General features: G+C 41.0%; 2 protein-coding genes across 3 annotated transcripts in view; one reads left to right on the forward strand and one right to left on the reverse strand.

The window, feature by feature from the left end:
- PPM1E (protein phosphatase, Mg2+/Mn2+ dependent 1E) overlaps positions 1-20,968 on the reverse strand; it is a 67,401-nt gene extending 46,433 nt beyond the window's left edge. The window contains exon 1 of the mRNA XM_027471950.3: positions 20,458-20,968. Within this exon, the coding sequence (XP_027327751.3) occupies positions 20,458-20,864 (407 nt within the window). The 5' untranslated portion in view covers positions 20,865-20,968. The remainder of the gene's footprint in view (positions 1-20,457) is intronic.
- A 441-nt stretch (positions 20,969-21,409) lies between these two features.
- TEX14 (testis expressed 14, intercellular bridge forming factor) overlaps positions 21,410-27,184 on the forward strand; it is a 55,426-nt gene continuing 49,651 nt past the window's right edge. The window contains exons 1-2 of one of the 2 annotated variants that reach the window (XM_072026048.1): positions 21,410-21,560; positions 21,968-22,023. The gene's annotated coding sequence lies outside the window, so the exon portion shown is untranslated. Of the gene's footprint in view, positions 21,561-21,967; positions 22,024-22,059; positions 22,788-27,184 lie in introns of those variants that run through there. The other variant, XM_072026049.1, reaches the window with a different exon arrangement.

The following is a 27,184-nucleotide window of genomic DNA, read 5'->3' on the forward strand; positions in this document are numbered from 1 at the left end:
ATGAAAGTGCCGTGGTGAACAAACAGATCATTCTTTAAGACAGCACTCGCAGCTGAAGGACAAGCGAAATGGCAGCCACAGCGACGTCCCTGGCTTTCTCCTTAAAACGGTTCGAACGCCATCCTGCAGCCCTTGCCTAGTTAACTTGCAATCAGCACGTGTGAGGCTGAAGTAAGTTATTTTAGGAGCCAACTGGGAAGGAGATTCTGCTTTTTTGAAATTGAATTGTTTTCTATGGTTTAAGACTGTTTCCATGGAGAGACCACAGCACAGAAACATCTTTAGGCCAAGAGCCTTGCTGCAGGCTTATCTGAATGAAAGCACCACAGCAGGAAGGATAATCAAGGCCAGTTGTTAAAATTCATGGGCGTTCTCCTATGCTTCACAGAGGAGCAATTTATTTTCGCTATTTTGATCCGTTAAGCATTTGAAAGTTAAACAGTGCTATACATACCTTCTCCTAAATGACATATCTTAATATAATATTTATTCAGGATAAAATAATGTTAGATGCAACAGTGGCATGATACTGGATGACGACGATAAAGTGACAGACAAATTTATACTTAGACAAATGTAAAAGGATGCACGGGGTGGGAAATATTTATCCTAACTTCACACACAAAACAGTGGGCTCTGAACTGTCTATTACCACTCAGGAGAAACATCTCCTAAGTTATAATAAATAGTTCTGCGAAAATGCCAGCTTACTCTTCACTAATGTGAAAGGAAGCAAATAGAGTGGTAGTAATCAGTAGAAACAGAAACAGGATTACACAACTTTATAAACACTGAGAGTGCAACCAACGGGAATGCTGCGTCTAATTTGGGCCTCAGCCCCAGTTCCCCTCCTTCCACCTTCCCTCTCCCAATGGACACATACACACAGAGCAAGAAAAGATACAGAGAAGGGTAATAAAATCAAAGAAAGAACAGTTGCTGCTCTTTAAGGAACAATTAAAAGGTTACATTTTTAACAAAAACATTTGCATGCACTTGTGGAAGAAATCTAGAGGATATGCTGTACGCTCTTGCACAGCTCCATATCAAAAAAACAAACCTCAACCTTTCTCACAAAACATTTTGCTAGTCAACCACCTTCTTCCTACGTATTTTTAAGACAATTGTGAACAATGCTATATACGTGTAGGTATTTAGGGGGATTTCTGAATTAGTTTATAGTTCTCCGAACAGGTAGTGTTGTTTTCAAGGTCACATGCTTAAGACTGCAACACTCAACAACTGATGCATATTAAATAATCCACATATAACATCTGAGGCAGCCAAAATTACCCCTATTGAACTACAGATAGACATTTATATAAGTCCTGAGAACATTTTAAGAGCTTATTAAATCTTTAACAAGTTATCATTAACAATCTTTATTTTGAACTGTCAAAATAAGCACAAAAAGAAGCCTGTGGTAATTTACATACCGTCCCTTGCATTTTTGTCCAAACTTCATCCAGGCTAGAAGCAATCCATGTTTAGGCAAGACAGCAGGGAAATATGATGTATAGGCTTCACACAAGATTGCCTTTGCTTTCCTACTGCACTCTTATAACAACCACTGAGATGTAGCTTCCCCCTGTAGTCCTCCCTTCACATGAACGTGCTTATATCTGCATGTCATCTGACACATCAGTCCCATCGCGTGGGCTGTGGCAGGAGCCAGCAGAGCAGAACTGCACCAAAGCAGGGCCTCTGGTCCTGCGCTGGCAGCTCAAGCTGAGATTCAGTGCTTACCGACTGCAGCTCTTGTCACACTGAGCCACGGCACTGCAAGGGGATGCTGGAGGCTTCTTCCAGTCAGGGCAATGGGATGGAGTGCAGCCTGCTAGGCTGCAAGGCCAAACCAGTGCAGTCACAGCACCAGTAACTCAGCACAGCTGCAGAGGAAATATCACAGTTTCATAGGCATAGCCCACCCCAGCAAAGGAAAACTATCCACAATTGTGAAATATATTTTGAGTCTTTGCTTACAAAAGATGATCAACTGCACTGCCTTACAACCCAGTTGAAGAACCTTCACCTTGTTTTAATGTATTGCACCAAGTTGTGCATACTATGCCCGTGCTAGAAGGGCATCTCCACACCTTTCCCAAAACAACAATTTAAAACCTGAACAAAGAAAGAAAGGCAGCCACTGCCAATTTTCTCTGGCAAGTCAGGACGTTGCCACTTGTGCTGGTTTTGCTCCTGGCTCTCCTGCCCACAATAAATGTCAGTGTCACGTTCTCATAACTCAGCACCAAGTCACACACGCTGATACTCCGAAGATGATAGCAGGGTCTGGGAGCATATGCTGTAGCTGAAGAAATTCCAAGGCACTTAATACCAGAACATTTACCTTTGACATCAGAACCTATGTATACACGAGAGGAACAATTTATGCTGACATTTTCCATAGCAATGCTCTTTTCCATTACAAACGCATCATGTTCTTCTTTCAATTTTTACGCATAAAAAACAATGACCTTACAAGTAACATTTCAATTTTCAGGAAGTTTTAACTAAGATGATCATCATACCCAAAGGAATATAATGTTAAAATATTATTCTCTTGAACTTTGCAAATCACAGCAAGATACCGGGATGAGTAACAAACCTTTCACTGATTTAATACATATGCGCTGCTGTGAGATGTTTTTGCACACAAAGGTTAATTTGCTTCTCTCTGCACAATAATATTTATAATTGATAGAGTCCATATTCGCTCGCTCAACCTCAAGTATCCTGGATATGAACAGCAGCACACAGAAGCAAAATGACGACATTTTGACCATTTTTTTGACCTGCACTTCTTGGACTGATCAGGAAGTATCTTGTTAAGATGCAAATGAGCAGCCCACATGAAAGGAACTCCAGCCTACCGACTGCTTTTGTAATTCCCTGGGTTATGACAAACATTGCTAAATGCTGGCAGACATTTTCTAATCACTACCTGCAGATTTGCACATCGTGCATTGATCAAGACCACATTATCAATATTCTGTATAATACACACGGGTAAGTAACCTTTTGCTTTTTCTTCTTAGGAGAATTCAGTTCTGTGGCTACCATGGGTAAATGAAGCAAGGACACGGATGAGTCACAAAAGTACTTTCAGCCAAGATCCTGCAAGCAAGGCCTGTCAGCTGAAAGAAACGGAATGCTAATCTATTTTACTTCTTGAAATTCTGGATCCAATTCCACCTTTTTGTTGCATCTTTGGGGACAAACTCAGAAAAAAAACAAAAAAGCTTGCTTTGTCACATTTCTTCTCCAGAGAATTCAGGAAAAGAATCTATTTGTACCATTGCAGGTTGAAAGAATCTGAATCAACAGTGACTCGCTCAGCTAGTTCCTGACTCAAAGACAAGTGAATCGAGAACACACGGCATCTTTTTCTCCAACTGTAGCAATTAGCCCCAATGGATTTTACACATTCAAAAATACATTTATGATGCCTCATTAGCTTGGCTTGATGAATAAATTCCATCTATCAACATTTATTTTACTAGATTTCACTTCTACTATACTTGACTTGAAAAGGAAATGAAGAAAAATATAGGCTTGCAGGAACTATTTGCACAAGGACTTCGTTATGGGTGAAGAAAAACAATTTCATAAGTTTATTTATTGTGGGTAAGAGAAAAGAATTATCCACCTGCTTTAAAAGTTCTTCTTAACACTCATCTTACAGAGAGGTAAGGACGTCGATTGCTGTCTCCCCAGTAAGATTGTCAGAAATCAATGGCAGCTGTATCCAGAGAGCTGGAAGTGATGATCACCTGCCTACTCATTCGGCAAGGAACTGAGATGACATGAGTTGGTGGCATTGGCCTGGTTCTTCATACACACCTGCCCTGACCACGTAAGTCACCAACAAAACTGCCAGCAGCACGCAGTTTTGAGATGAGTGCTGACCAGGGATGAGGGGTGGCAAGGCAACAGCGACCAGAAACCCAAAGAACCCCTGCGCTAACCCCTTTCTCCACAAGAATTATTTGCACTGGAAGATGCCATAAGGAAAACTGGTAGCACAACTGGTATAAATTGTTCTGATAAATAACAGAGGACGTGAGCTTCAAGAGAGAAAGAACAGTCTCTATCAGCTCTAAATTGAAATGTATTCCTTTACAGAGCATGGGTACATATCTGTGTGTATATATTTTTAAAAATAAAATAGCAAGCAGACAGATGTTGATTTATGGAGAGTTAGAATTAAGATAGCCTACTTACAGATGACACCATTCAGCACTAGGTTGTTTTGTCCTATTTTACGTTACTTTTTCGTTGCCAAATGCCGTAACACCGCCCCATCTCCAGTGTATTTTAATAGCACTTTCATACCACAAAGGTACTAAAATGCCAGAACGTTTCAGCAGCGTGTATATTAAGGCTTCCATCATGCAAGAATAACTACAAAATTGCTATTTTGTGTCTTTGATATCTACCTGTAGAGAGGTAGGGTAGCTGTAATCCTAAAAGTCTTTATCTCTCAATCTTATCTCCAATACAGTGCTGAAATGACTCATGTTACCAAATGGAAAAAATAAAATAAAATAAATGTGGGCTTATGCTATGCTATATTAAAAGCTTGGCATTATTTGATTAAATAGCTACATTTGCCTGCTTTGATACTACAATCACAGATCTTACCCTTTCTGACAATACATAACCCGAGACAGTTGGCACTCTATCAACCATTCCAGACTTGGAAGGATTATAGGTGCACTGACAGTTAAATGGAGTTAGAGTCCTCTGCCAAAGACAGATAAGTAGCAAGCACTCTTTGATAAGTCCTATCAGAGCTACAGTCTGACATGAATTCCTTTGCAAGGCTACTAAATCTTATGCTCTGACCCTCACTATGCACATTGCCATGTGCCCCAGTAGAGGCTGAACTCCCTTGCACCACCAAATCCATTCCTTGCCCTTCCCCAGCTACATGCATGCTGCTTCACATTCCTGACCCAAAAGAAGAGGTCAGGCACGGTGGGGCAGGGAGGGGGAGAAGATGGAATGCTTTTGTAATAGCAAGGAGGCCTAGCCAGAATTTTTAATCCAGTTAGCTGCAAAACAAAAATCTGGTGGCTTTGTGACAAAGGAATGAGGCTGCACAGTACAGTGCAAACACTGAGAGTTTACAGACAAACAATAATTTCCATCATTTGCATGGAGTTACTCCTCTGAAAGCAGTTTCCGTAGAAACATTGCAGTTGGGGGGCAGTTTAAGTCTTAGATCTTTAGTTCCAATGATTCTTCTGCGCGCCAGATTTTTATGATAATCATCCACGTAGGCACACACATGCAGAGCGCGAGGATACCTGCCAGTACCACTCAGTAACAGCAGATCGAGTTGGCTGAACTCTTTTATAGGAGTACCATGATGCTCGCTTCTGTAGAATTTGGTCATACTTTTACTCACGTAACCGGGTTGCTACATCATTACAAATCCATTCTGAAATCTCTTCCTATCTTCAACATCATTTGGTAAAAGAACAGAGCTCCAGCAGCAAAAGCATTACTGTATGTGTAATGAAGATCTCAGATCAAACATCTCAACAGCTTCATTTAAAATAAATGCATTATAATTTCCTAGATTATTACCTGCCAAAGCTCAGTGGGTGGTCTCTGAAGGCCTACGCCGTCAGGAATCCCAGGTTCTTAGAATCTTGTCATATCTGTCTGCATCCACCCCCTCAGTGTTTCCAGTTTCCCTTCTTCTGCTTCAAAAAGTAATTCCCTTGCTAGCTGTCACATCAAGATACTGGGATACAGTTCTGCTGCTGCACTTCTGGATTCTAACTGAACCTGATTGTCAAGTTGGCCAACAGAACGCGAGTACCACCTACTGCAGTGCCTTGAGCTAATGAAAGTCAATTTCTAATTTCTAATCTTAATTGCGATCCATAGGGCTTGAATGAAACTTACTCATACAAATAGAGACAGAACTGATAGGAAGCATTTGTATTCCGTATGGCTGTTTAGGATTATACATGATCCAGATTTGTTCCTTCAAGTTTGGGTATTTTTTAGGGAGAGGGATGTGGCAGCCCAGTGCATTATCACAGGAGCAAATCTGGCTAAGTTTAAGAGCGCAGTCAAACCTGGGAAAAAAACTGGGAACTGGTTTCAAGTCACATGTAGTCAAACCAGCTTTGAATTGTATATTATCACTGTATAGTTACATTTATATATGAACAGACATCCATTAAAGTGCCTCCTAGACCTCCTTGTGAGCAGCATATTCCCTGAGGGTGTTAAGGTCTAACTCCTGACTGAGAAATCACCTCTGGCTCATCACTCCCTCTTCTATACCCAGTGATACAAATCAGCCAAGAGCATGTGAAGTTTACTTACGTTCACATGGCGTTCTCTGAAATGTGACCTAGAGGGAAGTTTTGTCCTTTATCAGAATTTGCCTGCTTGCCTAATTCTGTACACTAACACATCAATTAACTGATTCTGTATTTTTCAGTCTGCTTATAAGCACGTTATCTTTAACCAAAGAATCTAATTTTATCTCAGCAGTGAGCATGGGCAGGCTTGTTTACTATCTTGACTGCCTTACACAGGATCTAGGCTGTGTATTTGTGTCTGGTGTTTTCTTATTCTGTTTTTAATTGAACTCCACAACTGGGCCAATAGTTTGCAGAGAGAAAAACATCTACAAGATATTTTCAAGCATGATATCAAGGGTAACACTTCCTAAAGGGCTCTGTCTACGGTGCCGTTTTTCAGAAACTTTCCTAGTTTGTTGTTCCCACCAGTGTTATGATAAGGGTAGCGATTTTAGACACCTCACTGTAAAATGTCTTTATCGTGTCGCTTACCCTTGCACTAAGTGAGAATAGCAGCCTATATTTTCTACTGATACTAGCACTAGTACTCTCTGGTGTTTTCATGGATAGCACTGTAATGGTTTTATAACTACATGCAGAAAGGAACAGTAAAGTCAGAGTAAAATCAATCACCCTGTATCTAACTACCAGTGCTGTTTTAGAAATACATTGCTTTATCTTACACATATTGTTTTTCTTGAATAATTTTCTTTTCATGAATAATTAACTTTTGAAAGCAAATACAAAGACTGACCTCATCCTCCTACAACTAACTGCATTCACACAACTGACGTGTAAACTCTATTTGGATCCAGAAGGATGAGAAAACAATGAACCTGTGGAGCACTGACTTGAGGAAAGCTTTCTTTCACAAGTTATCCAAGCACATAGGTTGGAACATGGAACCTGGGGAGTCACGAGTAAATTTATTACAGCTGCATGTTCCTTATTTTGGTATTAAGTGACCACAGCACTCCACACAAGTTCTGCTAGCAGAGTACCTGATCTCTTATATACGAGAAAGAACAAATCTACTAATTACCAATTCCATCCAATGTATGTATTTGGATAGCTGGAACTAGTTGGTCAGTTAGCCTTTGACTTTTAAAACCAAGTACATTGACCTCCTCACCTCCTCCCAATCGCTAACAAGCAGCAACCAGAGTTCATTAACACCAGCTTTTTATGCAGCTTTGCTATGTCAGTGTACTTCTGGTTTTTATGAGGCTTCTAGACAATAATAAATTCTTATTTCCCATTTACAAAACAGTAAAATAACATTAGAGAATGATAGATCTATCTTTTCAAACTGTTCCTGGAAGTATAAAAACATCTATATCTGATTTGAATACAGAAACATTAGTTAAACAAAACCATTTGGACTGTCTATTTACCTTGCCAGACTTCCTTCATCATGAAAGAAATATTCAATACTGATTAAAAAAAAAAAAAAAAAGACTTTGAAACTGCAGAAAAATTACAGTCCTATAAACCCATTATTACAGTGTTAAAGCTGTTGTACTACAGCTACTTTTGACAATGATTGGATAAGTAAGTGCATATAGTTCTCCAAGAACATACAGTTTTCACCAAGGAATTGAAAAGAATATACAGTTTCTCACCTTGGTGAGGGAAAAGGGACACCAGTCCTTTAGTTTTCATCGATTTCAGCTATCCAACTTTAAATGGAACTGATCAGGCTATTAGGTTCAATCAACACTTTACTCAGATGTTTAAACACAGCCCATTAGGTATGAAGTTAGCAGGTAACTGACTAAAGAAGCGAGCAGGCTAGCAATTTCTTTTAATAGTGTTTTAGCTGATCTGATGTTTCAGGTGGTCTCATCCCTCTCACAACTCCTCTTTTAATTACTTCCATTTGACAGAGCGTCTATTAAATTCTCTCAATCTGTCTCTTTACTCTTAAAGTGTTAATTGGCAGCCTCTATGGGTGTTTGGAAAACAACCCCATTTAGATTTCCTCTGTTCTGTTACAGGTTTTATCACCAGGTTTTCAACCATTAGTCAAAATGATCATGGTGTTAAACTCAAAAACTGCGCTTTTCACCTTTTGGAGAAATCATCCTGAATTCTGAGTTGTGCAGAATCTCACGTTCTACCACCTTCTTCCATTTCTTCACTGCTTCTCACACATCATTAGTATATGGCAGTAACTGGAGTTTATATTTATCCTACAAATAAATAGCAGAATCTAACTCTTAGAGGCATGCTGCTTCTCTATAGATCTTGTTTATAGAAAGACATGAAGCTTTTTTGAAGGGGGCTGAGGGTATGGAGAGACGATTCGGAAGGAAAAGGATTTAGGGAGGAATTTTTTTTAAACATTTACTTTAAAATGAAGACCGATTTGCTCTTTTTTTAACTACAATTTTTCCAACTTCCTGTCCTGTTTTATGTATTTATCCTTCCTTATTCATAGAATGGAAAAGTAAAACAAATCTTTCTCCAAAGAAATACGTGGTAAATTAATTGATGCAGTTCCGAAACATAAGAGTCGATGGAACCACAGGAAGTGTTAGTTTATTCTTAGATTAAGACGTAGCAATTTTTTGAGGGTCATATCCTGTGCCTTTTTATTTAGCCCAAACTTCCTTTGGCATAACTTGGAAGCTGTTGACATGCAGAAAATGAGAATTAACCTCCGTACGTATTGTCTAGCTTGGCACTTTCCTCAAACTTTCCATGTGTACTGCTGCCGCTAGTGTTACTTACTACAAGGGTAGCTATTTCAGACATCTCACTGTAACAGCTTTTGTCATGTCACTTAACCTTGCTCTAACTGAGACTTGCAACGTGCAGCCCCTACTGCTCCATGGATAGCATTGTTTGGTCGCCAAAACTGAGCAGCTAAGAAAAGGAAATACAAGATCCTGGTGAATGTCTTTCAAAGAGCCTAGATGGGCACTTTAGCTAGGTACAATTCTATGGTTCTCCTTCTAGAAAAATAGCTTATTTAGCCGGTTTTCTTGACTACCCTTGCAAGATCTATTTTGCTGCAACCTTTTTTCTAGCAAATGCTCTGAATCTTTATTCTCCTGTAAGTACTGATACAACCTTCAGATGCCTATCACTGCAGAATCCCACAAGATCCCATTATAGAACACACCACAAGGCTACCAGAATAACATAAAGATATGGTATTTTTAATTTTTTTCGCAGTAGTGAGCATATTGGAAAATGAGGAAAACATTCTGCTGGCACATAGTATTTAAAATAGTTTATGATCTTATGCTATTATTTCCTTGTTACTTTTAACAAACCTAATTCCTTTTTTTTTTTTCAGCCCACAGAAATTTTGGGTTTTACTCCCACACTGCAGCAGCCCTTCATTTTTTTCCCGCCCCCTGATTTAACACCTCTGAACATTTTCTTTCCTATGTGCTAGATGGCCACAGGCAAAACGGAATGGCCCATTTTCAGCACTGAAAGGAGGCCGATGAATTCCTTTCCAGTCCTGCACAAAAAAGTTTGAGTGAAGCCTGAACCAGCTCCCTGCAAAGCATCTCTTCACTGGTAACAGGCAGCTAATAGCAAACCCGCATGAGAACAAGAGCATAAGGAAGTACCAGATCTTCCCCTAACTTAGAAGTTAAGGTAGTGGCATAGCCCTAATATCTTGCAATGAAGTCAAAGCAAGCATAAACACAGCAGGGCAAAAACAGCTTTCAGAGTTTGGTTTCTTTTTAGGGAGTCTGCCACAACAAACCAGGGAAAAAATAGACCTGTGATGAGTTTCTCTATTTTGCAGGTCCATTTCACTTGACAAGGAGTCTCTAAGAAATGAATGGAAGCCCCAGGGGTGGGTCGCTCAGGTGGTGATATTACTTCATTCTTTCTTCCTCTTTCTGTTTTATTATTTCACCCTACCCGACTAGCTGCTTTTCATATCTTTACAAATATAAAACAGACTTCCTCAAAGTGCTTTCTTTTTTCTTTCTGTACTTCCTCAACAGATGTTTTTTGTTATCTGTAATTCAGATGGCAATTTTCTCAGAATTAAAAACAGAAAATACCCCCCCAAGGTGTTACTTCCAGATCTAATATTTTGTTCCACTCCATAATAAAGAGGACAAGACCAAGAGCCAGCTTTTCACTCCCTTCTTATTCCAAACTTTTGTTTGGCGAGGTAGTTTTTGTTCATCAATGGAGTGATCAAAATTTGGTATCTAGGCGAGCACAGAAAAATAAACAAGGAAAGGAAATATATACACATGTACCTGTGCCTCACCATAACATTTCTTGGGCTGTTACCACCTTCATCTTTATTACTCTTTTGTCAAGATACAGGTCAAGATACATGGAAACAGAAATTGCATTACTTCAGTTTTCAAAGGACAGTAAGTTGAACTGAATAGCTTTCAATAAAACACATTTTGCATTAATACATAAATGATGTTTTGTATTTCTTAAAATGTAATATAAAATTAATACAAATAGAACACCTTTTACAAACAAATTTAATCAAGTTACTTAAAGTCCACTGCTTTCTGCATTAAATTCTCAATTAGGATGAAATTTAAGAAATGTTTTTCAGATTTGTTGTATCCTGCTATATACACCTATTCACACAATTAAAGATGCCTGTTCTTTCTCCCTGTTGATGCACCTTTCTTCTCTCACCTCCCAAGACACAGGGAGAGTTTGGAATGTTTGGGGGGAAAATGTTTTAGGATATTCTGTAATTTCAAAGGATAAACTGTATTTTCTTTAATCCCTAGAGCTAGGTTGAGAACTTTGAGGCTTGACTCAAATGTTTAGAAAGGACTCCATGTCACAAACATCAGCAGCACTTACAAAGACAAGGTGAGTGTGAGTTGCACCAACTCCATTTTGTGAGATGCTACACTAAAGGCACCTAATACCCAAAAATGCTATTCTAAAATTAGCGTACAATGTAATTAGGAAGATTTTAAGTATTCTATCCAATCATTTGGGTCATTCATAATCAGTCACACTGAAAAAGGTTAACGCCAATGAGGAAAGTTCAAAGCACTTAAAATTCATTCTCAACTGAGCAATGCACTGGGGAAGATGCTCACATTACTTAACGAAGGCTCAATTCCCCACTCCAGCCAAGCAGCCTGTGTTTCCTGCCCCAGCCAAACCCTCCTGGAAACCACATCTTCCCTTCTCCACTGACTGCAATGGGAATCGCGCAAGTTGTTACATGGTGATAAGTCTAACCCCCGGGTTAGCTGGAAGGTGATTCTTTTCATGAATTTTGCATGGTTGCTACCACTGAAGTAAAAAGTTAAAGGCCAGAAGAACTCACAATAATAACAATAACGTGCAGTATGTGGTCTGAGAGCACAAGACTGTTCCGAGAGACCAGAGGAGAGAAAGATGTTGTGAATAGGTGGTATGTCCCACTTTCTCTTTAGTTTTCTAAGGCAGGAATGTATCTCAACACTCATCCTTTTGGGGCGCATCAGAACTAATAATAATTATTAGTATTTGCCATCACAGAGGAATCGTATGTACAAGCAACGCTTTGTTATCAGTTCTACATGTCACATTTTTAAAATCCAAGATCTCTGTTAAGTTATCCATTGTAACAGATGTTTCTCTGAAGTTAAGGACTAACCTTAGTTCATTCCAGCATTTACATCAGTGCTCATTTCTACTGGGGGCACTTTCACCAACAATTCCCATTTGAATGTTAAGGAGAGGATCAATTTGTTTCCTTGGAAAAGCTGAGTCAACTTTTGGGGAATGTCAAAAGGAGAGATTAAATTCATCTGATAAGCGATACAGCCCTTATTCTCAGTGGAGCATACCCACTGCAGTGAGAAAGCAGAACCAAGAACAGCCCAAGGCAGCTGTGTTCGGCAAGCAGAAAACCGATCTGCTCGCTCACCGACCGAGTTCCCCCAAACCTCGAGCAACATTCAGCTTCTGACTGCTTGGTACCCACACAGAGGGTGTTGCACAGCTGCTAAGAAGAACAAGACATCTGAGAGCATAACATCTTTTGAGATAGGGACCTTGATACATAAACACTTGGGTTCAGTCATGCTTGCCTCAAACACAACCATTTGAAGACAAACAGAATGACACTACCTACAAGTAAAGTTTAGTTTAAAATATATATCATGCTATATATTTAAGCGTGTATGATTGGTTTTGTACAAAATCCTATTTTTCATGCAGGTGGTTAATTTTAGATACTTTGTCCCTGGGCCACATTGCCTCAGCTGGGCTCACAGGTTCAAAAAGAACTGAATGTTTCCCCCAATTTTCAGGTGACCCATTATAAATTAATAAACTAAATACTTTGCTTAAAAATACAATTCCTACTGTAAGATTTAGCAGCACTATCATCTAATTAAAATTTAAAAACAATAAAAAAATACAAGCAGTGGCTAACTGAGCAGAAGTTTGTTGTATGCGAAGTCGGCACACATGGAAAAATAAATTTTTGTTACAGAATACATTCCCTGTCGAGAAACAGAAAAAGCAAAGCATAACTACTTGTTAAATTCTCAACTTCTCAAGGGTGTGGGGTTGAGCCCGCTATAACTTCAAGTTAGGATTAAAAGTAAAAGAATTATTCTAAAAGCTAATTAATATAATGCATGGAGTGGATTTTTTCGTAACACTAATGAGAAATAACTTACCACATTCGTTTCACATTTTTGAACCTCCATAAGAAGGTCATAGCCTGAGGTGAAAGGAACAGCCCTAGAAACATTGCCAAGAAGTTAAAATGCCAAGTCCTATTTTTATACACTGCTTCTATTTTTAGTTACACCAGGGTGGAAGTACAGAGCATATAAAAAAATTATATTCTCAAATGAGAGAAAGTACTCATATTCTTTATTGTAAGTGAAGAACAAAAGAAACTAAACCCCCACAAAAAAAAGCTTAACAGACCTTACAGGATCATAAAAGATCAGCAAAAATAACTTAAAAATCATATCTTCTGAGAAAATGAACTTCAAGTAGCTACCCACAATTTTACCCAATTAATCCAGTATTCCTTTTATTGTAATTCCAGCAACAAAAAAGTGCAAATGTTTCGCAATTCAGACTTGCCTGCATCCAAGTACATTTCTGCCATGATCAAAGCTTAGCAGCCAACTTTCCAATCCTGCTCTACCACAAGGAACATAAAACTTCTTGACTGATCGCGTGCAGGATCCAGACCTGGTGAGCAGTACTAGAGCTTAAAATGCTGGTTCAGTTACTCAATCACTAGTTGCCTTTAGCTGTTTTCCATCCAATATAAACATAAACTGAGGTAATCCTGCAATCTAGTTAACTTGTTTAACTTCTGTATTAATTATTGAAGTACCCAAGGGCATCTATTTCCCTTGCAGTTCTAATTTACAAGACTCATGATTACTTCTTTATAAAATGCCTTATTAGACGTGGGTGATGTTGTTTCTCCCTAATGAAGCACAAAGGCACAGCAGAAATGTTGCTGTAAAACAAGCCTACAATCTGCATTCATTTCATCTAATCGCTAAATACATTATAACAACAAAAATCTCAAATATTTGGTTAGCGGTTGATTTCAGCCGACTTGAAGACTAGGAACTACCTGCCGACACACAGCAGCGACCATTTGCAGTGTTGTGGCATGTCACAGGTTACTGACATGTCACGGACACGCGTTGTCCAGGACACATTTATTTTTATAACCATTTGCGTTACGTAATGGTGGTTGCATTGCGTTGCATAAGACAGTCTTGCAGCATGGTTCAAAGAACATTTAATGTTTTAAAGCGTTAATTCCATCTCATCTCGTTTCTCACATATCCTTCCTGGTTGGTGAGAATGCTCATGAGGAGAAAAAAAACGGTGCACAAAAACACCACCAAGAAAGAACACGATGCAGAACAGCCTGAGATTATTTCAGTGACATCAAATATAGGAACAAAAAGAACTCTCATTATGTGTACTACATGCCCTGTTGCTTTTGCTCTTAATGTGATCATGTAAGCAATTTAGCAAGACAACTAAAAATGAATGAGCACATATTCCAGTGACAGAGCAGTCAAGATGCTGAAACTTCTATTAACATAGGGGGAAAGCCAAGTAAAATTTCAACATCAAGAATTTTTTTTTTTAAATGTTCTGTGGAAAGAGCCACAGCTGAGTAGACCATCGTTTCTTCAAAGTATAGGTGGAGAAATGCTCTGTCATTGCTAAAGGTAATTACGGGGAGGAATTTTAAGGGCAAAACTACTTTGTACAGCGTGCTTTGTACAAAATCACTAAACAAACCCTAGAAAGGAACGAAGCCTACCACACTCATCACATCCAAAACTCAGGCAGAAGTTGTTTCACAAGATGGTCGAAAGATTTTAGCTAGTCAAAGGTTTTTGAGTACCCTATAAATGAAAAATGATATACTGCACATAGAATTTATTACCCACGTTCCTTCTTGATAAGCCAGACTAGTTGCAACTGTGGTTACATAAGGTCCAAAAAAAAGGGCTTGTTAACACAGGTCTAATTACTCAGCCAATACCTGTGCAGAAGTGAACAGCTTCACTAGGAGCAGTAGGATCTAAGCAAATTGCTTTGGGGTCATAAAAATCTCGGTGTGAATAGGCTCCGAGCAAAATTAATTCCCCTTAGTTTGTTGTACTACTAGAAACTTTCATTGAAATAAAAGCACTGGAATGAATACAGTCCCGTAATCTGCTCACCAAGAATGAGGTTTTTTAATGGTTATATAAAGCAACTTCCAAGCATAATCACCATTGCACTTGTAAAACTCAGCATCCTTTAATCACAAATTAGTAAGAAGTTTTGAAATGTCACCATATATGTTAACCATTACAAAATGTAAATCTGCAATTTAAATAGCTCGTTTTAGCTCGTACACTTTTTTTAGAAGGAACATCAAAATATCTGATTTGATTCAGTATTTCCAAACGCGTGGGAGCATGAACTGAAGATGCCTGGAAAGCAACTTAAAGAATATCTTGCTGGGTAGACCATTAGTTGGGTTTTGAAAGCAATTATCGCCAAGTATCACCTGTTTGTAGGTTATCATGATTTCCAGTCTCAGGTGCATAAAATATACCCACCTCTGAATGCTAGGACATCACCATCACTCAGCACATGGATTAAATTTCATAGAAGCATCTTTTAGAGAGCCCTAAGACATTGGCAACAACACTAATTTCTCTTAACTTTCCGCGTGCACTTCTACTAGATTATGTAGAACCTCTCACACAGAAGCATGGGGAGCTCTAGGACCAACATCCTCCGATCTGGGGATATGGGACCAGCTGAGCACCTCCACAGACCCTTGTGACAGAGCTGGGGGCTTGCTGCTGCAACCCCACAACCCCATGCTGGGTGCCTGGTTCAACAGCTGCACTCAGGAGGAGATTCCTGATCTCAGCGGGGCTGCAGCAGATGCCACCAGCCCGAGGCCACCACGCTGTCCTGCTGCCACCCAGGAGCAAGCTCAGGCATGGAAGCAGAACTCCAGCACAGCCACGGGTGGGAAATCCAAGGGTCCCTCTTTGCCAAACCTCCTCACCAAACACCATGAAATTCCCCAAAAGAGGCTCAACCAAAGTCTGCTTAAGTCACTTATTGTGAACACCGGCCAACATCACCATCTTCATGTTCATTGTAACTGCGCAAAAGAAGATTAAACAAGTACCATCTTAAAAAGGATGGCGTTCCTGCTTTGTTGGCCTCTGTGATAAACATTAGAGACGGCAAGTAGTGTGATTATATTTCCTATAATGGCTTTTACATTGCAATCAATAGAACAGGTGATAAGAGGCAAATTATAAAAGAGTAAAACATCACAGCCTATTTAATGTGAAATTAAAAAAGCAATCTAGCATAACATATGAATTTCAGTTTACAGATATCGACAACAATGCCAGCTTTCATACAACATGGTGAAGAAAGCAAGTTAAAAGCACGTATGTCTGCTTTTTAAAGGGAGAAGATACGGTCTCTTCACTGATCAGTGTTGGAGGCAGCAGACAGAACTTGTGTTTTCAGCTGAAGAGCTTTAGAAAAAGACTTCTGCTCACATACAATTACCATGGAACGTCTTCCTTTTTAACTTAAAATTGCAAGATTAAAGGGGGGAAAAACACTCATTTACTGTCCATATTTTATGTCATTCTAATGTTAAAAGGCTGAGTCTACATTGCTTTTCTTGACTTTTCATAGCAAGCCTGTACAGAATACTTAAAAACATTTCCTCTCTTTGAAATAAAATAGAGAGGATTAATTTTTAAAATCTCTCTTAAAGCCTTACAGATTTTAGTCCTGGGATCTATGATATTCTGGGCATGTTGCACAGTACTCTACAAAGAACTCTAAAAGGGCAATCAATGCTTGCAAGTTTTTCTTTTCTTGTCCCTAGTCTGAGCAAGATTTTTACAGTCCTCAGAATAAGTACTTGGTTTTCAGCACCTTAGTTAAGCAATGAAGTAGATATAACATTTTTTTCTAACACACAATCTTTTGCAAATTTGCACACTGGAGAAACAGGTCTGCTTTCTAAGTTCATGAAAGATGGTTTTGAATTAATGTTTGAAAGCAAAATACCGCAGCACCAAAATCACTGGAAGCAAACCTGAACCTACAAATGACAGACACTCTATTAATTGCTGGAAAAGCCTGGGGATAAAAGTAGGGGAGGAAAAATGAGAGGGAGAGAAAGAGAATGAAAAGGCTGGAAAAAAAGAGCAAGACACATGCAGAAAATATACCACTGGATTTTTCAGATTAAGTCATCTGTTCAGGAAGAAATCTAACAGCAAGATACTTTTGTTCCTCCTGGTGACACAGCTTCTGAGGGTGCACTGTTTAACTCGGCCCAGCCCCGTCCTCTCTTAGCAACCACAACTTTATTGATTAGTTTTTCAGATGTCTTGTCAAGAACCAGCTTTTAAATACATTACTTTTAATAAAGTATCAGTAGGAAGAGGAATAGAAAAGATTATGATGTACTCAAGTACCTTCTTCCTTTAATATAAGTCAGAAATGATGCCTGCTCCTGGCTCGGTGGGAGCAAGCCATGGGGTCTCATTTAACAGATGTAGGATTAAGTGCTTACTATATTTGCTGCTGCACTGCAACTGTTTAAATTATACAGCTCTCTCTTGATTAGGATGTTAGAGAAGAAAATCACAAACTTTCAAGCTATCATCATGCAATGTTCCAATGCAATTCCTCAGGAGTCACTCTCTTTTTGGTTATTCTCTGCATCTAACATACCTCCTATTAATCATTTTCCTGCTGCTGAGGATCACTAAGAAAGCACACGGCACACATTTTGTGGCATTTAGACAGATACAAAGATTACATTAATCTAATTTTCCAAGCATATGCTGTCTCCAGAAAGAAACCAGGAACTGGAAATCTCTAAGGGGGATATGAGTCTTTTGGAAAATAGCAGGAAAAATCTCATAAATAGAAACTCTTCTTATACCGATCTGTACAGAGGCATGAAACTATTACTTTTTTTTTTCATGATTGGCAATATGTTCCCATTTCTGAAACGATCTTACTTCCCTCAAAAAGAACTAAAGTAGAGTGCTCAAAATAGCTGAGAAACAGCTGTTGGATTTTTCACAGAATGAGGATTTATCCTCATTCTACATATAATGCAGAATATATACATATAATACATATAATTCTCCTAGAATGAGGATTTATCCTCATTCTACATATAATGCAAACCAGTCATTTGACTAATGTATAGTTACAGTTACAGAAAGCATGCCTTCACAATATAGCCCTTCTTGCTAATAACACACCAATAAAACATTCCCTGTTGCATGAGTTTATGTGCACTTTTTTTTTTTTTTTTAACACTGTCACAACCACTGGGCACAGAAGTTTTACTCATATGCATGAAGTTTCTTGTCTCTGTAATCATCTATTCAAAGCCCTCGCTGTAAATGGGGAAGTCATTTACTTCTGCCAGTGGAATAACCTTTTGGCAGTTTTAAGTTTCACTGGTGACTGCTGAGGACACTAGAATACAATACTTCACCTGGAGACCACTTTTGCATGCTTGCACTTACCTCAGATTCCATCACCACACAAGAAGCAGCTACTTCAGCTTAGCTCCCTGTGTTGGATGTGGCTTGCAATATTTCAAATGCTCTGAAGAATTACATTTTGCAGTTACCTTGGCCAGCTGTACACAAATCAATGTCTACCGATCTTAAGTTAAAATACATTAGTTTACTATTGAAATGCATTTTCTCAACATTAACAAGTAAGTTATTTAAGCCTTTGGAAAACAACTTTTCCCAAACGGTCCCCAGCTCCCTTTATTTTGAGGCTGATTCTGCCTTTTGCTTCCTAATGTAGGTGCCTAGAGGAGGAAGCCTGCATCGACTTCACTTTAAACAAAGCCAAGATACTTCATTCAGCAACCATCAAAAGATTTATACAAAGGCTGCAGGAAAATAAATACTGGCACAAGCTATTCCTACACAAGGAATCCTCTCAAAAGGTCTTTGCTTAATAATTTCATCCAGGAACAAGGACCTCAGAAACTGGGGAACCTGAATGTGTATGTCCTGGGTTATGGGGACACAGAGGGACAACACACACACAGACAGACACACAATTTCAAAATCGTTTAATAGATGTACCTTAAATAATGCTTCAAAATAATCTGTCCTATACCTAAAACTTTATCAGAAGTCTGTTTAAATAAATAAAAAAAATCACATTCTAAATATGTGGAAGGGATGCGCCACTCTTTTCTCTGTCACATCCTGTGTATTCCCTGCTGTATTCAAGAGAAAGACTTTGCAAAGGTGGCGGGGTGAGCGTGTGTGGATGGATGGGAGAGCTTTGTCCTCCGCAGCTATCATTGTGCTGCTGTCCCCATCGCCCACAAACGCAGGAGGCAGGTCAGAATGGAACAGAAGCAGACCATGCAGTTGTAAAACCCGATTCTTTCTCTATTTATTTCTTGTGACAGAGTAACACCTCCCATTACAATTATCAGCTCGATGGCAGAAAGCTCCCCGGTGTGCTGTGCATATTTTCACAGGTTCATTTGTCTCCTCCTGTGGCATCAGTTTAAAAAGGCTCCTAAAGAAACGCCACTAACAACCATTTCTATTTCCAGCCTTCAAAGCCAACGCTGAGCACAATACAAAGCCCTGGTAACTCATCTTTAGGTTTCAGTCCACAGACTTTTCTCACTGGGAATAGCTCCCATCTGTTTCCTCTTTATGCACCAGCCTTTAGAAAGCACAGATCTGGAAACTGCCTGTGCACAGAACAGAGCGAGCTGGCTTTCCCCCGCTGACGGCAGAAGCAGCCCCAGGATCGTGGACAGCTTTCTCCTACGGCTTTCTTCTCCTTTTTCCCAATCCGTAAATGCACGGCGTGGTTCTCTTGATGTGGGGTTTTTTGGGGGGGGAGGAAGGGAGGGACTGCCTCTCTTTCCCTTCCCCTTGTTCTCCCCTTCTTTCTTTCTTGGCAGAGGCTTCCCCATTTACACACCCTCACGCAGGGCACATTTCCATGTCGAGCCTCGGAACAATCAACCACGGGCACCCTCCTCCTGCTTGGGCACCGTGAGACGTGTCTGTGTGTGTGGTGTGTGTGTGTGTCCCAAAAAGCCAAGCTTCTCTCCACACGGGTGCCCCCAAACCCCGCTCCCCATCCCGGGCGAGGCGCTGTGAGGGAAGCCCCAAACGGGGGGCAGCTGCCCTCATCCCCCCTCAGCACGGGCTCCTGCAGCCCCCTCATCCCCCCCTCAGCAAGAGGGGAGCCCCACGGCCCCACACACAGCCGGGATCCCCTCAGCACCACACAGCCTCCCCCTCAGCCCCCTCAGGGGCCGGAGCCCCCCTCAGCCCCTCAAGGGCTCAGAGCCCCCCGGGACCCCTCAGGCTCCACAGGGGACCGGGTTCCCCTCATCCCCTCACGGGGCCGGGTCCCCCCTGCCCCCCCTCATCCCCACACAGAGTCAGACCCCCCCTTATCCCCCTCAGCCCCTCATGGAGCCGGATCCCGCCTCATGGGGCCAGGACCCCCCCCTTATCCCCCTCAGCCCCTCACAGAGCCGGGTTCCCCCTTGTCCACCTCAGCCCCTCACGGGGTCGCGCCCCCCCTCGTCCCCCCTCAGCCCTCGCACACTCACTACTTGTACAGCTGCTGCAGGCAGAGGTCCAGGCACTCGCCCTCCACCTCCTCCTCCGTGATGTACTCCGAGAGCGGCCGGGGCAGCGGGGGCAGCGGCGGGGGAGGCGGCAGCGGCGGGGCGGGCGCCTGAGGGTCGCCGGCGTCTCCCTCCTCCACCTCGGCCTCAGCGCTCGCCGCCACCGCCGCCGCCGCCGCCTCCTCCTCCTCTCCCTCGGCCCCTGGCTCCTCGGCGGCCGCGGCTTCGGCAGCGGGAGGCGGTGAGGGGGGAGACGGCACCGGCGCCGCCGGCTCTGCCCCGAAGGGCCCGCGGAACTCTCCCAAGAACAGCTCGAGGAAGCGGCGGTAGCTCTTCTCCTCCGCGCTGCCTCCGCCGCCGCTGTTACTGCCCGAGCCGCCCGCGGCCATCGCTTCGCATTCCCGGCCGCCCGGCGGCGGATCAGCACTGCGCCCGCAGAGAGCTCCCTGCCCGCCGCCCGCCTCCCTCCCTCCCGCCTGCGCGCCGCGCGCGCGCGCTCCCGATACAGGGACGCGCACGCCGCTGAGGTGGTTGAAGGCGGGAGGGGGGGGGGGAGCGGGAGCGCGCCCGGCGCTGAGGGGAGCGGGCGGGGGCGGGCAGACGCGGGGGCTCCTGACGGGATCCTGCGGGCGGGCTCCCCCCGTGAGGTGCGGGGTCACCGCCTCAGGGGGTGTCCGTGTCCCGCTCCCCCCCCCACCACCACGGTCACAGCCTGCAAGTGACGTGAGGGAGGCAGCTGGCGTCCTGCTGCCGATAAAGAGATGTTTGTGGAAAGGGATTTTGGCTTGCGTTATGTAGACGTCGCGTTTCGTGTGTGGAAGGCGTTAAGCGGTGCTAACGCCGCTTCCACGGCTCCCAAATCGAAAAACACCAGCGAGGAGCAGGGTCGTTGCTGGTAATCGTCACGTATTTAATTAAGGAATTGGGGTCCTTAATATCTGCCGGGCCTGGCCAAACGGCCAAGCCTCACCTGCAAAAAGTTCTGGGGTCTGAAGGGGTTGGAGTAAGGGCAGCAGCTCTGCAACCTGTTGTGCCCCTCACAGTGCTAATTACTGGCTGAAAACCTGCCTGCTGCCCGCCGGACGGTTAGTGCGGAGCCAAACTAATTTTAGAGTATTTTCACTAATTTTAGGATATTTCCACTAATTTTAGAGGATTTCCAGCAACTGCGCTGCCCGATCGCGTTGCAATCCTGTGAATGTGTGAGGGCCAAAAGGGTTAAAGTGGCGATTGTCAGGGTTGGTTTTAGCCTTTCGCTGCCAAAAGCTATTAAAGCGAGAGAGAACCACACAGCTTCCCCCCCCCCAAAAAAAAGAATGTCTCCCAGTGTATTTTTTCAGTATACCAGCTATAGGTTTTCAATCTAGCATCTGTTTACTTCAGAATGCCAGGTGAAAGTGAGAGGTAAAAAGGATTTAAGATCTGTGTGAAGAGGTAGCCAGCAGTTGCAGCTGATGACATCATTGCTTTTTTTTTATTATTATTTTTTTAGGTTTGTCTGTACTGCATCATCTGTGAGTCACAAGCCTCGAGAGAATGCCTATCACTGCAAGTATCCAAAAACCAGTTTTAAGTTCATTAGTTGTTTTTTATTAGTAACTCAGGTAGTTGGAGTTCCTGAGAAACTATAATCTAGATAATCGTAGTGTAGCATGGTCTCAATTCTAACAACCCTGATTACAAAATCTCCTAGAAGTAACAGCCAGTTCAATGAGATGTATGATCAGCTTCATCTTGTTTGACAAAAAGCAATTAAGCTGCACAAGAAAAGATTTAAAAAGCATTTAGATAATCTTTTTCTTATTTTTTTTGTTAATTGTATATTTGAGTTGTTTCAAACAGTGTATGAGAGCATCTGAGAGTAATACCTACTCTGCTTCATGTCGAAATGTTAAAAGTTACCAGATGTCCTTGATTCATCTTGGCAGTCCCCATGTGCTTTTTGTCATTTGTCTAATCGCAGAGGACACTAATTAAAATGAAATAGAGTAGAACTTTGCACTCAGGATACTTTGTCAAGTTTTGGCACTGTGGTCAAGTTAGTATTGTTTTGATTCGATATTAAATAAAGAGCTTATGGCCCTAAGCCATGTTGACATTTGTTTCTGGGAGGGAAGGTGAAAAACCATTCTTATTAACCTGCAATGTGGAACATATGGTGGCTGTGGGTGGTATGGCTAAGTTAGGCAGCCAGGAACCTGCTATCACTTCACTGTGTGGAGACAGCAGGGTGGGCAATTACCGCAGAAGGTAGCCACGCTGCTGCTTGCTGCTGTCCAGAAAAGGAAGCTCGAAATGCGAGGTATTATCAAGTAAGCACTAATCTATGAGAGGGGCGTTTGGGACTATTATAAAATGTTTTTAGTGTTTGGTAACTCTGGAAGCTAAATTTAGACTGCCTCAGTGCGCTCTCCGTTCCTGGGTAGGAGCAGTATGAATGGTTCCTATGTGCTGAGGTTTGGTGAATGGAAGAAGTTCATAATTCATAAAGTTCTGAGCCTGAAATCATTGATTTACAATATACTGGCAAATGGAGGATAAGACTTGCACCTGAGAAGGAAACACAGGTGTTTCTATCCTTTTTGGCTTCATCATGTTGTTGTTTTAGGAAGGTTTTACGCTCCTGTGTTAGAAGGAATCTGATTTATTTTAGCCTTGAAAATGTGTCTTTCTCTTTCTCATTTTGCTGATGAGAAATAAGCAGAATTTGAGCAGGCCTTGGGGAGGTGACCTGAATAGTATGGAGTGCAAGAAGAAGTGCTTTTTAATTTTTTGTAACCTTTGGAAGTAATTCCTGTACACTTGACAAGTAGAAGACATGTAGAGACGCTAAAAAGCATTTGACAATAATACACCTATGTTATATGTTCTGATGCTATACAAGAGTATAACAGGAAAATTAATGGGGAAAAAAATGCTTTCTGAGGCAGTCTCTTTAAAATGTAGGGCTTTTGCAGTAAAGCAGAAGTAATTTTTGAAGCTGTATTCTGTTTTCCTGACCAGATGAAACCATCAGAAAAGTATGTATTTTCAAGCCTGTGGCTGTTCTCATTTTGAAGGCAATTCTACAGTTGAATTTCATGCAGTGTTGTATATGGGGCAATATGTTACATGATATTTGTACTGTTGAAATATATTAAAATTGTATGTAGTCATACCATCAATATTGGTCACCTTATGAATGTGAATATATGTCTGTGTTCTTCCTGTAACTCTTAGAACTCAATAATACAATTATTGTTCAACTTCACTCAATTTCAATTAGTTAAGGGTAAGGACAATGAGAATTTTAAAGGAATAAAATGCGATGGCTCTTGTTTACAAGCAGCATCAAGTTCCAATTAATTTTCTTAAGGTTCAGCCTTTATTCAACTGTACTTTCAAAAAGCAGAGCAACTTCTGGCACCACAGTTGCACAGGCTTCTTTGCCACAGTAATTACTCTGTAAAGATGTTCCTAAGAATCACTGTCTCTTTCCCTCCCTCTCTCTCATGTTTTTTGAGGCCAAGTCAGCTTTTTAAGTTTAATATTTATAGATTATTCTGAAATATCCACACTCATTGCAAAACACAGGATTTCAGGCCTGAATCCCACTTCCAGCTGTCACGGAAATTTCCAGTCCCATTCCAAAGGAAAGTTCCATTTTCAGTGTTCCATTCAGCCCCCTGTTTAGGAAAGGGATTTCTCTGAATAGCAATTGTGAGAAACAGGATATTGGTCCATGCCCAGTTAGTTAGATTTGGAAATCTGTTGGAGAAAAGCATGTGGAAAAAAAGAGCAAATGAGAAGCCAAGCCCTTCAAAATGACTTAACAGGTCTGGAACACTCTGAGTAGATCTAGCACAACGTGCCTTGTTCCCCATTAACAAAGGTGCAGTTTGTTACGTCATAAAATCTGTGACTGACTGATTGAAGTGTTCCTGTAGATTAGTGCCCATGGGATTGCCTCAGCAAAACACAGCTGACCACATAACACTTAGTAATGTGGTCTGGAAGTTGTCAAATCCTGAGATCATCCTGCAGGCAGGAGCACACCAGAGTCCAATAACTCGTTAAGGTTGATCCACTTCAGCTATCAGTCACTCTTCATTATCATTTTCCTTTTACTGCTAAACAGAGCTGAGGGGCAAAGACCTGATATCAGTAAGCAGCAGAGTTTGCTGGAAGTGTTGCTGTGCCAGGACATTGCTCTGTTCTTTCCATTTTTGTAACACATTTCATCTGAGGCCGAAATCCAACAGCACCATACTGTGTGAATCTAGCACTACTGGAATTCCTGAGCCTGAAGCTCACTTTTGTTCAGCAGAGGCAATAAAAAGATTGTGCACTGCTTAGATCACATTTATACTCTTTCTGAGGGATTTAACGTGTGTGTATTTTGCCCTTTCAGGATGGTTGTGAAGTTCCTCCTAAAGTGAAAACAAAGTTTAAGTGAGACTTGTTAAGGCAGGTGTCTAGTGGGATATATATAAAAAAAAATATATCTGTTCTTCCACCAATTTACTTTTAATGACTTGTTTGACTTCTTACCGTAGATCAGATTCCTGATTCTGTGATATCCTGCTCCAGTCACAAGACCTTGAATTTTAGTCATCTCCTTAAAAGTGTCTGTTAAATAAAGAAGGGGGAAATTAATCACTTGCATGAAAACCAGCAACCAATTGCTGTTGTGCCCAGACTGGGTATTATATTTAAAATAGATAAAACAGATAAAATAGAATGGTAGGATTCACAGATTCTAAAAATATGTATGCAGCTGATGCTAACTTCCTTTGAACAGTCTCAAATTCTGTGCTTTAGCCACATAAATTTGTGTTAATTGTACAAAATGAATGAATGAATGAATTACTTTAAAGAGAAACATTTATGTAATGTCTTCCATAACACTTGTAATCAAATGTGTAGTAAGCCTCTGTAGTGAAAAAAGGTGTGACATTATGTTAAAATCTCATGTTGACAATCTCCTACTTTGTGAAGGTGATTTTCATGCTCTAAAACATTTTTATCTACTTATATAATAAAAAAGAATCATTAAGTAAGAGTAGTTGTAACTATGTTTGCTAAAAGTGCAGTAGTTCACACCAAATAAGAGTATTGGAAGGATATGTGTTGGAAATTTAGAAATCCAAAATAATGTAATGTGAGACACCAAACTGAGCAAATATTCAAACAATGTGCCTGGAAACTGTGAAAAAAACATTGACATCTACTTAGAACCAGTTATTAAGATCCATAGAGTCTCCTTTTTATATTCCTATGTACGTTACTAGGTATTTTATATTTTAAACATTCTCTCTTTTCATTGTTTGAAAATTGAGTCTGTTTATGTATATGTATATATCCCGATGCCTCTCTAGTTCCATTTAAATCAGTGGCAAGAAATTTTTGTGAGAAATGAATAGTATTAGCTATCATTCTTGAAGAATGACTTCAGTAAAATATATACTTTTTGATGTAACCTTTCTGCATGTAATATTTTTACTGCTTATATAGTGATTGAACTATTGCTTTTAATACCATTTATTATTTCTATAGGTTTAGTTACAACAGTGTAGAGCTTTGTATCTCTAATAAATAGATGGGGCATACTGTACAGATCCTGCTTGCTGGTAGGAAGCGAGGTGGCAGCTCACAGTTTAACAGTGGGTGCATTTGTGGGTGAAATTCGGAACTGGGAAGGTGGCCAGTTCCTGGTGATTTCATTCTTCAGTGTAGAGCATCAATGCAGAAATCTTCCACTAGCTAAGGGAAGCCAACTTTCCTGACCCTAATCATCCAAAACCGCTCTATGGCTGGAAGCCACAAGACATTGAGTAGCTTTGGGAGCCAGGGAGAGGGGAAGCCCAGGAGCAGGTAGCAGCTGGCACTGGTTCCCAGTCGCGGGGAGGACTGGTGCGGAGGAGGACTGGGCAGGCTGCTTGGCAGCCCTATGAGACTGCCAAATTCAGCAGCCGGTGGCTCGCATTCCCCTACAGCAGGGTGGCTGCACTTGGAATGGTTGGCAGCCGCGGGTTAACTCCTCGTTCTGTACGGAGAAGTATTATTTCCCTTATGTATTCTGTTGTAACGTCTGTGATACCGCAACGTATGTGCTCTATTTATTTTATTTCCCTCATGGTACTCAGTCGTAGGACAAGAAAGCATCAAACCATATTTTGTAACTTAAACATATTTAGTATAAAATTAATACATGTTAGAACAGTATAATATAGCTTAATGTGCCTTTCTAAATCATTATGATCCTGATCATGAGACAGTCACTTCTGAGAAGCTAGAACGTAGTGACTTGTCCTTCCAACTGACATACATGTACACTTTTTTTTCAGAAAAAGGATGGAGTTAAAAAAGCAGGCAGTAAGGATTTCACCTTTGTCATTAACCCATGAAATGCCGTAGAATAAATCTAAGTTTAGTCCTGTTCCCCCAAGTAACTGAAATTCAACAGAAAAATAGATGTTATGTTTTAAATATTTTTTCTGACCACTGCATTTGACATCCAGGTTAGCAGCTGAGCCTCCTTCCACATTAGTCAACCAGTTTGTAATTGACTTTAATATGAGACTGACCGCATAACTTGAGCCTTGGCTACACCTTCCTTCCTTCGGTTAAGCTATTTCCTCTTGGGTTTTCTTAATCTTATTCTACTTGGAAGTTAGTTGGTTTCTCAGATGGAAAAGAACACGTAAAATCAGGAAGAAATAAATTATTT

Source organism: Anas platyrhynchos, chromosome 20 (assembly GCF_047663525.1).
Source record: "Anas platyrhynchos isolate ZD024472 breed Pekin duck chromosome 20, IASCAAS_PekinDuck_T2T, whole genome shotgun sequence".
NCBI classification, from domain to species: Eukaryota; Metazoa; Chordata; class Aves; order Anseriformes; family Anatidae; genus Anas; species Anas platyrhynchos.